This window comes from Carex rostrata, chromosome 10 (genome assembly GCF_964058835.1).
Source record: "Carex rostrata chromosome 10, lpCarRost1.2, whole genome shotgun sequence".
Taxonomy (NCBI): Eukaryota; Viridiplantae; Streptophyta; class Magnoliopsida; order Poales; family Cyperaceae; genus Carex; species Carex rostrata.
In genome coordinates this window covers 13,032,364-13,042,172 of record NC_135927.1, presented here as the reverse complement: position 1 = coordinate 13,042,172, position 9,809 = coordinate 13,032,364, and the positions used below count along the sequence as shown (strand labels likewise).

At 39.5% G+C, this 9,809-nt stretch overlaps 1 protein-coding gene and 1 pseudogene across 2 annotated transcripts; both read right to left on the bottom strand.

Annotated features, from left to right (window-relative positions):
• Window positions 1–443: 443 nt before the first annotated feature.
• LOC144560992 (transmembrane 9 superfamily member 12 pseudogene) lies at window positions 444–2,650 on the bottom strand (annotated as a pseudogene). Its single transcript, XR_013513531.1, has one exon. The product of XR_013513531.1 is annotated as a transmembrane 9 superfamily member 12 pseudogene (transcript).
• Window positions 2,651–5,797: 3,147 nt separating this feature from the next.
• LOC144560357 (transmembrane 9 superfamily member 12-like) lies at window positions 5,798–9,809 on the bottom strand. Its single transcript, XM_078309524.1, has 2 exons — window positions 9,423–9,809; window positions 5,798–7,949 (listed from the first exon to the last, which is right to left on the bottom strand). Exon 2 carries the CDS (start codon window positions 7,890–7,892, stop codon window positions 5,916–5,918), a length of 1,977 nt encoding a protein of 658 aa, XP_078165650.1. The 5' UTR covers window positions 7,893–7,949; window positions 9,423–9,809; the 3' UTR covers window positions 5,798–5,915.

Here is a 9,809-nt window from a genome sequence, read left to right as displayed (position 1 = left end):
ATAGTGTCTGGTCCATCTCAAACCCGTACCCGTGTACCTGTTTATCCACCTATACCCGGGCACGGGTACCTCGGGTAACGGGTACGGGCGGACCGGGTTCGGATAACCCGTTACGGGTTTTAGCAAACCACTAAACATCTCATGTTTTAAGTCTTTCATGCTCCTGTAATGCATATACCTATAAAACACTTTAATATTCATGCCGTTTTAAATGGGACGGTCCAGATCTAAACTCAAAATTTGAGTTATGTCAGAGATACGAATTCAGATTAATACGTTTCAATTTGTTTTTTTTTTAAAAAAAAAAATATTAAACTAAATAGCTGGTCGTTTGACCTTCCAAACAATGAATTCTTCACTGACAAATAATTAAACAGAATAGTCTACTTTTTTCTGGCAAGTTTAATGCTGGTTTAATACAACTGAAAGCATTAAAGCAGAGTCAAGAAGGGTAACGCTTAATACAGCAATCAAATGTAATTAAACAAAGCAGTATAGTTACCCTGAAAATAAAAGAACAATACCAGTAATGAAACTAATGTAGTCTCTCAGAGAACAAATGTATAAAACTAATAGCCTTATGTAACTGATCTTGTATTGGATAGAAGCCATAACTCGTATAGACTTGCAAAGAGCCTGCCATCTAATCAATTTTAACAGATGAGAAGAGATAGTGAACGAAGTAGAAAGAGAGCAAGAACCCGATGGCACCTGTCGACAGCATAATAGCGAAAGCCATGATGAAAGAATACCCAAGGTAAAGCATAGCCGAGATCGGTCCACTCAGGCTCCTCAAATCAAACACCAAGTAATTGATTGAGTATAGAAACACATACAGTGCAACTGATCCAGAGGCGAAAAATGCCTTCCACCACCATTTCCAATCCTCGACACACAGATGCATGTATGTCAGGACCAGAGAGACCTCGCCACAGACAATCATGAGCAGGAGGAAGACAATAAGCAAGAAACCGAACACGTAATAGAATCTCCCGAGCCAAAGGCTGGAGAGAATGAAAAACAGCTCGATGAAAAGTGTACCAAATGGTAAGGTACCGGCACCTAATACAAGCAACCATGACGGGTAGCTGCGTGCTGGTATCTCCCTCGCTATCTGGTTGGTACGAACCGGGTATTCTATGTGAGTAGCCCTTGTGCCGTACATCCCACCTAGCAGGGTGAGCGGCACTGAGATGCCGAACCACAGTGCAAGAAGTGTGAAAAATAGAGACACCGGTAAAGCCCCTGTGCTCTTATTCTTCCACAAAATTGTGTTTAGTGATGTCAAAATAACAAAAACTATTCCTGAGAAGAAACACGCAATCAACCAAGAGAGAGACTTCCAACCATCAGACTTCCCCTTGATGGTTCTCCACAGCCGAACCCCAACATAACCGGCCGTAATACCTAAAAATAGGTACAGAATTATCATACCGGTCAAGAGCATCCCCCTTGAGGCAGGAGAGAGAAACCCCAGGGCTGAAAAAACGACAGTCACAACTGCCATGCCGGTGATCTGAACCCCATTACCGACCATCACACAGAGCAATCTTGGGCAGGCGGGTTCTCTGAAAACATCGCCCACTATGAGCTTCCAACCCGATAACTCCTCATTCATCTGCGCCTGTGCCTCTTTATCGCACTCCTCATACCGGGTCAAGTCCCTTCTTACTGTTCGAAGGAATATGATGAACACGATGCCGGCGAGGAAGAACACGACCATCATCGAGTTCATAATGGAGAACCAGTGCACTTTGTCACCATCCATTTTTAGGTATGCGTCCCATCTAGACGGCCAGCGTATCTCACTCATCTCAAACTCTATCTCGTATGTAAATGTTATCCTTTCGCCTGCTTTGATGATCTGAGCCTTGTCGAGCTCTGCTGGGCAGTGGGCCAGGTCTACCGGGTCATGCATTTTGAGGTTCGTTACATCTTTTGGATCCCGCTTGATGCTGCAGGGTATGACCTCAAACCCGACAATTTGGTACCCATTTTTTTTGCCTTTGTTCTCAACTACCCCTAAACCGTCCTCGCTGCTCAGGATAACTTTTTCTTGTTCTTCATACTCATGCACGAGAACCTTAAATTTCAAATGGTTGATGAGGTAATCATCGAGGCTGTCAAACGGGTAAAACCCGATAGGGAATCCAGTCCATTTTATCTGTGCTCCATTTTGTTCGGCATACCGCATGACGGGTAAATTGTCAAGTATCATGTTCACCTGGTACATCTGACGGGTCCTTTGTTTCATGAGGGTGGCCTGTTCTTGGGTTAACGGTTTGGTGGTGCAAAGGTAAACGGATTCGTTGACATTGACCTGAAAACGGTAAGGAGAGTTGTCGATTTGGTCCCCCATGAGAAGTTCACCTAGGTTTTCAGCACTCTTTCTGATACCTTCTTTTGGGGTGCAATAAGGGAGAGAGTAGTAGGAATAGGGGAGCTCAGTTTCGATTGAGGTCAAAGAGTTGACTTTTGCAAAAATCGGTTCAGCTTTGGAGTAGGTGTGCATGAATGAGCCGGGAAGGTAGAAGGCTTGAAGACAAGGAAGGAATATGAGGAAGAGATATACGGAACTTAGTATCAAAGGCTTCATTTTTATTTTTTTCCTTTGCAATCTGGAGTGTGCTAAGGATGAGATTGACCTGAAGATCGAGGCAATGGAAAAAAATATAGATCAGTCTTTTGTTTTTTTAATTCGACATAAAAAAATTACTAAGCATAGGAGCCCCTTTCCATTCATTTTATGGTGGATGTGACAGCCATGGTACTGAAAACTAAATTACAAGCTGATTTTAATTTTTACTTAAACAGTATACTAAATCGGAAACTATTTTCCATTTTGAAAACTGGATGCAACAGAAGAGCTGACATTTAAGTGCTCACCTAATTTTGGATAAACAAAGAATGATAAATCTATTAACACAACAGTAACTCCAGGAGATTGAGAAATAAGAAATAAATGTTGCTACTACACAGATTTGGTTCAGGATTTATGTTCTGGAGGAGTTCAGACTATTGATAAAGAAAAGAAAATAAATTATCAAATCAGCATTAGTTAACACATTAACACTTATATGAAGTTATTTCCTTTTCATCATTGATTGTGGTAAGCAAAGGATAATTTCTCTTACAAGTTGCTTACCCTGTTATGCAGGTACACCTGGAACTTTTATTAAGAAAAAATATCCAAATTCTATGAAAAAAAAATCTGAAACCAAATAGAAGATTACAAATTTGCTCAATGCACTCCATTGAGAAACGCATCCAGCAAACAAGGAAAAGATAAATCCAATGTTTATTTGATCAGACAGACGAAGATTCACATTTAAAACGAAATGAAATTAAGTTCACTTGCTTGTAATCAGAAAGGCCTAGCAAAAAACAACAAAAGAAATGAAGAAATGAGACGGATCCGGAGAAGAGAGCACTTACCTCTTAGATCCGATCAGGCCTCCAAGAAACGGGATCTCGTTCTCTCTCTCTCTCTCTCTCTCTCTCTCGATCGAGAAGTGGAAGAATGGAGGAGAGAACGGAGTCTAGTAAACCTCCAATTAAAGGGTTTAAAAGTCGAAATCGGTGCTGCGTGGATTCCGCGCCAACTGTTTTTTATTTTTAATTTTCAGATATCCAAAGGATATAACGAGCTACACCAGGAGCACAACGGAATATTGTCAAGGGAAGGATAATTGTGGAATGGGCCCATCGTCAGTTACTATTTGCTTATAAAACGTGCTTAGTCCAGGTTCACGACAATATTACTTCTCATAGTAATCCTAGTTTCGGTGCACCGTAAAATGCCAGTGGAATAATATTCGGAATATATATATAAAATGCCTATGCATTGCGTTTTAAAGTTCAAAACTTTTCAAGTTGATATTCATATTAAATTGTGTTTGGAGATCAAATTTTATATTTTTTTAAATTTTTTACTATTTTTATAGAATTTTTGAAATTTTTTTGAAGTAGAAGGCGCTATTATTTCATGAATAAATTGGCGCAATTTCAGTCAAAGGCATCAACATAAGAGAAACTTGAGGGATTTTGTAATCTTTGTAATATTTCTTTTGCTGTTAAATTACTAAATAGACCATGTGAATAAGTAAAGGCTCCGGTGTTGTAAGAACATGTTCATGGGCTTGGAATTAATGGTAGTTGACGAGATTTTAAGTTGAAGGCAGCATTGTGCTTTTGATCTCTTTGCCCAATGTAAGTAAGTCAATGGTAATTAAATATTTTTTCAAAATAAGTGGTGTGCATGCTTCCTTTGTTAGCGCTTCATGATTTGACTTGGGGGAGGAAGAGCGAATTCACATCTCTCCAATACCGAATAAGGGAGGGAATCTTTTACAATTATTAGACATTGACCGTTTTTTTTAACTTGGCACGAATCTCAAAGCCCAAAAATACTGCCCCCTATAGTTACCTGAATCCCAAACCGGTTGAGATTTAATCTCAAATCGTAAAGTGAGGGTAATCCTCTGCAATACTTGAGAGGATACAGATTCGAGGAAGAGCACCATGGTCCAGGGTAAATACTAAAGAAGAGTAAAACAGATGCTAGATATAGAATTGAATTAGGGTGCTTTTAAGATCACGGAATGTATGAACTCAACTCTAAAATCTATTAGGTTGACTTCAAACGACGTATTTGAACTTTTAAAACCGATGTACTTTACGAGTGATGCATTTACATACAAAAAATTTAAAATTTCAAAATAATTTTGTATAAAATTAAGTGGTAAAAAAACATTCGAAATATGAATTCGCGAACGAAAAAATCTGAACGGCCTCTGTTATTAATGAAACAACACAGCCGATCTTTTTCCCCAGTATCATGTCTTACGGATGAAAAAGGTTTTAATTGAAGCACATTGATTAAAATTATTAATTTCGACTCAATCCTATTATTATTTTTTTAACTTAAAAGTTACCCTGCTTTGAGTAAAATCTTGGGTCATATGAAAAAATAAAACCTTTTTATCATGTTGAACTTGGACTGTATTATGATAAATAACAATTGGAACAGTAAAATTGTCAAAAGGAGTTTACTATTAGAAATTTAGAATTATACGATGTGAGAGGAATATATTATATATAGATGAGCCCCTTTCTCCATAATTTTAAATCAAGAAAAGAAAATGGCTATGACCATACATGTACCATGTGCTTTTAGAAACCTAAGCAACTAAGCAAATCTCTCTTCAACTTTGGTCAAAAAAAGAAAAGAAAAAGGAAACAGAAAAAGAATCTTAACAGTTCGTGGGAGTCCTGTCTTTGGAGCGGAGAGCACCAGTTTTACTAGATTTGAATATTTAATGAAGAAATAATGAAATATCCATCAATAAAATGATTTTGTTGGTCGATTTCATGATCATGCTGACCACTTCTTATTTTCTTTCCCTCCAACTAAGAAATACAATTAAGTAGATTATTTTTTGTTAAGCACAGTTCAGAGGTCAAAGACAAACGAAAATCAATTACACACTCACAAAATATTCTCTTTTCTTTTCATCTTTCTTTTGGTTATTTGATTGGGTTAGGTAGCCAAAGCGTCTATAGAAAACCTCACAGGAAAGAAGAAATCAATACAGAAATGCGCATGCATCGTATTTAACAAAAATACGCCTATTTTCAATTTTATACACATCACAACTCACAAGAAAAGACAGCGTAAACTAGATAAACGCATAAATGAGCTTTTGAACTCGTACCTGAATTGAGTGAAGAGATATAAAAAACATGAAATGAAAAAGGGAAAAGAAATTAAAATCTATGACAAACAAGGCCACCGATATAAAGCCTCGGTAAAAAATATCAAGAACTTCCGCACAAAATTACACTACATTGAAGAAAAATCCAACCAACCTAACATAATTAAAAAAAAAAAATTACAGTTCACATCACCTTGACATCTAATCAATCTTCACTGAGGAGAAAAGATAGTGCACAAACGAGAAAGAAGTCAAGAACCCGATCGTCCCAGTTGCAAGCATAATTGCTAGGGATACAATCAAAGAGTACCCAACATAAAGCATCGCCGACACGGGCCCACTCAGGCTCTTCAGGTCAAACACCAGGTAATTGATTGAGTATAGAAAAACATATACCGCCACTGATCCAGAAGCGAAAAATGCCTTCCACCACCACCTCCAGTCTTCGACACACAAATGCATGTATGTCAGAACAACTGATACCTCAGCACACACTACCACTAGAAGTAGCAGCACTACCAGCAAGAATCCAAAAACATAGTAGAATCTTCCCAGCCAGATGCTGGAGAGAATGAAGAACAACTCAATGAATAGCGTACCAAAGGGAAGTGTACCGGCACCAGCTACAAGGAGCCATGACGGGTACTTCCGGGTCGGGATTTCTCTAGGGATTTGGTTGGTACGTACCGGGTACTCTATCTGTTCGGCACGGGTGCCAATGAACCCACCAATTAGAGTTAGTGGTACAGAGATGCAGAACCAGAGTGAGAGAAGAGTGAAGAAGAGAGAGATTGGTAATGCACCAGTGCTTTTGTTTGCCCAGAGCATGAAATTGAGTGTGGTCAGAATGAGAAAAGAAATACCAGGGAAGAAGCAAGCTGTGGACCAGGATACCGATCTCCAACCCTCAGATGTACCTTTGATGGTACGCCAGAACCTGACACTGACGTAACCGGCAATAATGCCCAGAAACAGGTACAGGAGTATCATACCTGTTAACAACATCCCTCTCGAGGCAGGCGACATAAATCCTAGTGCTGCAAAAACAATAGTCACAATTGCCATGCCTAAGATCTGAACCCCATCTCCAACCATTACACATAGCAATTTGCCACATGTTGGTTCTCTAAACACATCACCTACAACTAATTTCCAACCTGAAAGCTCCTCATTCATCTGTGCTTGCGCTTCCCTGTCTAGTTCTTCGTACCGAGTCAGGTCTCTCCTGACGGTACGCAGAAATATGACAAAAACTATACCAGCCAAGAACAATATTACCATGAGAGAGTTCATTATAGAGAACCAGTGCACCTTGGCACCTTCCATTTTTAGGTAATGGTCCCAACGGGATGGCCACTTGATGTCACTTTTTACAAACTCGACCTCGTAGGTAAAGGTAATTCTTTCAAGCTCCCTGATCGGCTGGGACCGCTCGATCTCTAACGGGCAGTTGACCTTGTCAACTGTGTCGTACATATTAAGCTTAGACATGGCATCTGCGTCCCGCCTTACACTACAAGGTACCACCTCAAAACCAACGATCTCATACCCATTCATGGTACTCTTATCTGTCTCTGTTATCACACCCATTCCCTCTTCACCAGTACCGATAATCTTCACATTACCACCTTCATATTCATGTACAAATACCTTAAACTTCAAGTGGTTCACGATATAGTCCTCAGAGCTCCCCTCAGGCGTGTACCCAACAGGGAAGCCGGTCCACTGGATAACTGCTCCATTTTGATTGGTGTACCTCAGTACAGGTAAATTATCCAAAATCATGTTCACCTGGTACAGGTCATGGGTACGCTGTTTCAGCAATGTGACGTCATGCTCATTTAACGGGCTGGTGGTACAGAGGTACAGTGATTCATTGACATTGATTCGAAATTGGTATGGTGAGTTGTCTATCTGGTCACCCATCAAGAGCTCACCTAGGTTTTCAGCACTCTTTTTGATACCTCCTTTGGGCTGGCAATAGGGGAGGCTATAGTAAGAGAAAGGAAGCTCGGTCTCAATAGAGGTGAGAGAGTTCACTTTTGCGTAAATGACCTCTCCTTGTGCATAGGTGTGCATATATGTACCCGGAAGGTAGAAGGCATTGCAAGGGCATAGAAGGAGAAGTAGTGATAGGAGAGGATAGAGAAATCGAGAGACCGTGGCAAGCTTGGACATGGCTGAGAAATCCCTATTACCAGACCTTGATTCTTTTTCAGCAGACTTACAAGAAACCTGAAAGAAAAAGAAAAAAATAAGACGTCATAAATCAATGATTTACATTTAGTTCAATGTTATACTGCAGTGAATATTCCAAATATCATGTATATCACTGCACCAATGGGAAAAAAAACATATATTACCCTCCAATTACAACCATTGGGTGTGTACACATACCCTCAAATAAAGGAGGAAAAACATACGATTTACCCCATCATTCCCGGTTACTTGAAAAGATACACAGACTATTCTCCTCCTAGCCACCTAACTCTACCTCAAATGAGGAAGCAAATAGGGTAATTTAGGACTATCCAAAATGTTTATACGAGGAAGGGTATAAACAATTTCCCATGATTTAAGAGGGCATCTTGCTTCATTTCTTGTACAGCATATATGCAAATTTGATGTTTTAAGGGCATATGTAGAAATACTCCATCTTTCTAGTATGAACAGCGACTAGATCCCTTATGAAGACTCAGTATCCTAAAATGGAATGTGGATTCATATGGCATAACACCACACTGTAGGTTTGCTCGGGCCTGTAGGCTCAGTCATTGGCAGTAGACCCCTAGCACAAAATTAGCTAATGGAGAGAGACCTCATTTTGCTGCCTCTTACCAGATTATACATACCTATCCAAATTGTTAGGCAGTAGGACTGAACCTGACAGGCTTGACATCAGGAAGGTTCAGATCATGTAATATTAGTCCAATCGTTTCCTACAGCTCACATAGAGCAGGACAAAAATAGTAACAGAAGAATAATACAAAACATGTGATTTATCAATTGTACACACAAATGGTTCAGTCTCTGGAACGGGAGGGGGGGGGGGGGGGGGGGGGGGGGGGGGGGTATACAGTTAACCTTTGTTTTTCTTTTTTTCTGAAAGGTGATATAAATCACTTAAAACTATACTCACTGCAGAAAAGAAGAAAATAGTTTTAAGTCACTAACAACTAGCTCAACAAGAAAACAAGAAACAAGAGTACTAAGTACTTCTGTAATTACTAGTAGTAAACAAAGCAGTTACATGACCAAAAATGAAACTTTACAGAGTTCATGCAAATTCCATTGCAAGAAGTAAATTCAGTAAATGTAAATTCCAATTATTTCTAAGGATAATCCAACAATATATATTGGGACTTCAAATAGAAAATGGAACCGCAATTATCCCCTTTTTATCCTACTAAAGTCCACTTCAGATCCCAGTGCGTTACTAACTTTGAACCAATAAATCCTGTATGCTCATTATCTCTCCCTCTCTCAGTAACTCTCTAATGGAGATCCACTGTTGACCGGTGCTTCCAATTACAAAAAAAAAAAAAAAAAATAGACAGAGACAATTATTCCAAAAATCAAAGAACTAACTCACACAACCTACAGTTTAGAAGACAGAGAGAACTACAAATCTGTGAACACAAATCATTTCAACTGACGCCAAATTAACTAGCAATGTTAAAGAGTGGATAGATCTAGGGTTAAGAGTACCTGATTCCGATAGGGGAGGATGCAAAGCAACCAACTGATGCGAGATCTAAAGAAGAATCGAGAGAGTTTGGAGAAACGCTAGTGTCATGCGTTGGTTGCGTGATTTTACCTCCAAATGGGAATCCAAATAGCAACCACTTAAGAGCAGTGGTTAAAGAGAGCTTTCGATGCAAGTAGATTCGTTCACAAATGGAGAGAAGGAAAGAAAAAGAACGGGGCGTTGCGATTAGATCACATCAGAGAGAGATCTCAGCCGTCTATTTTAAATCACACGGCTTTCTTTAGAGATTCCGAATTCCAAAACTGTACCAGCGCACGAGAATAAATACATCCGCTTCAGCACTGCACATGTCGTGGATGGCTTATTAAAATCAGACGGCTCTTCGT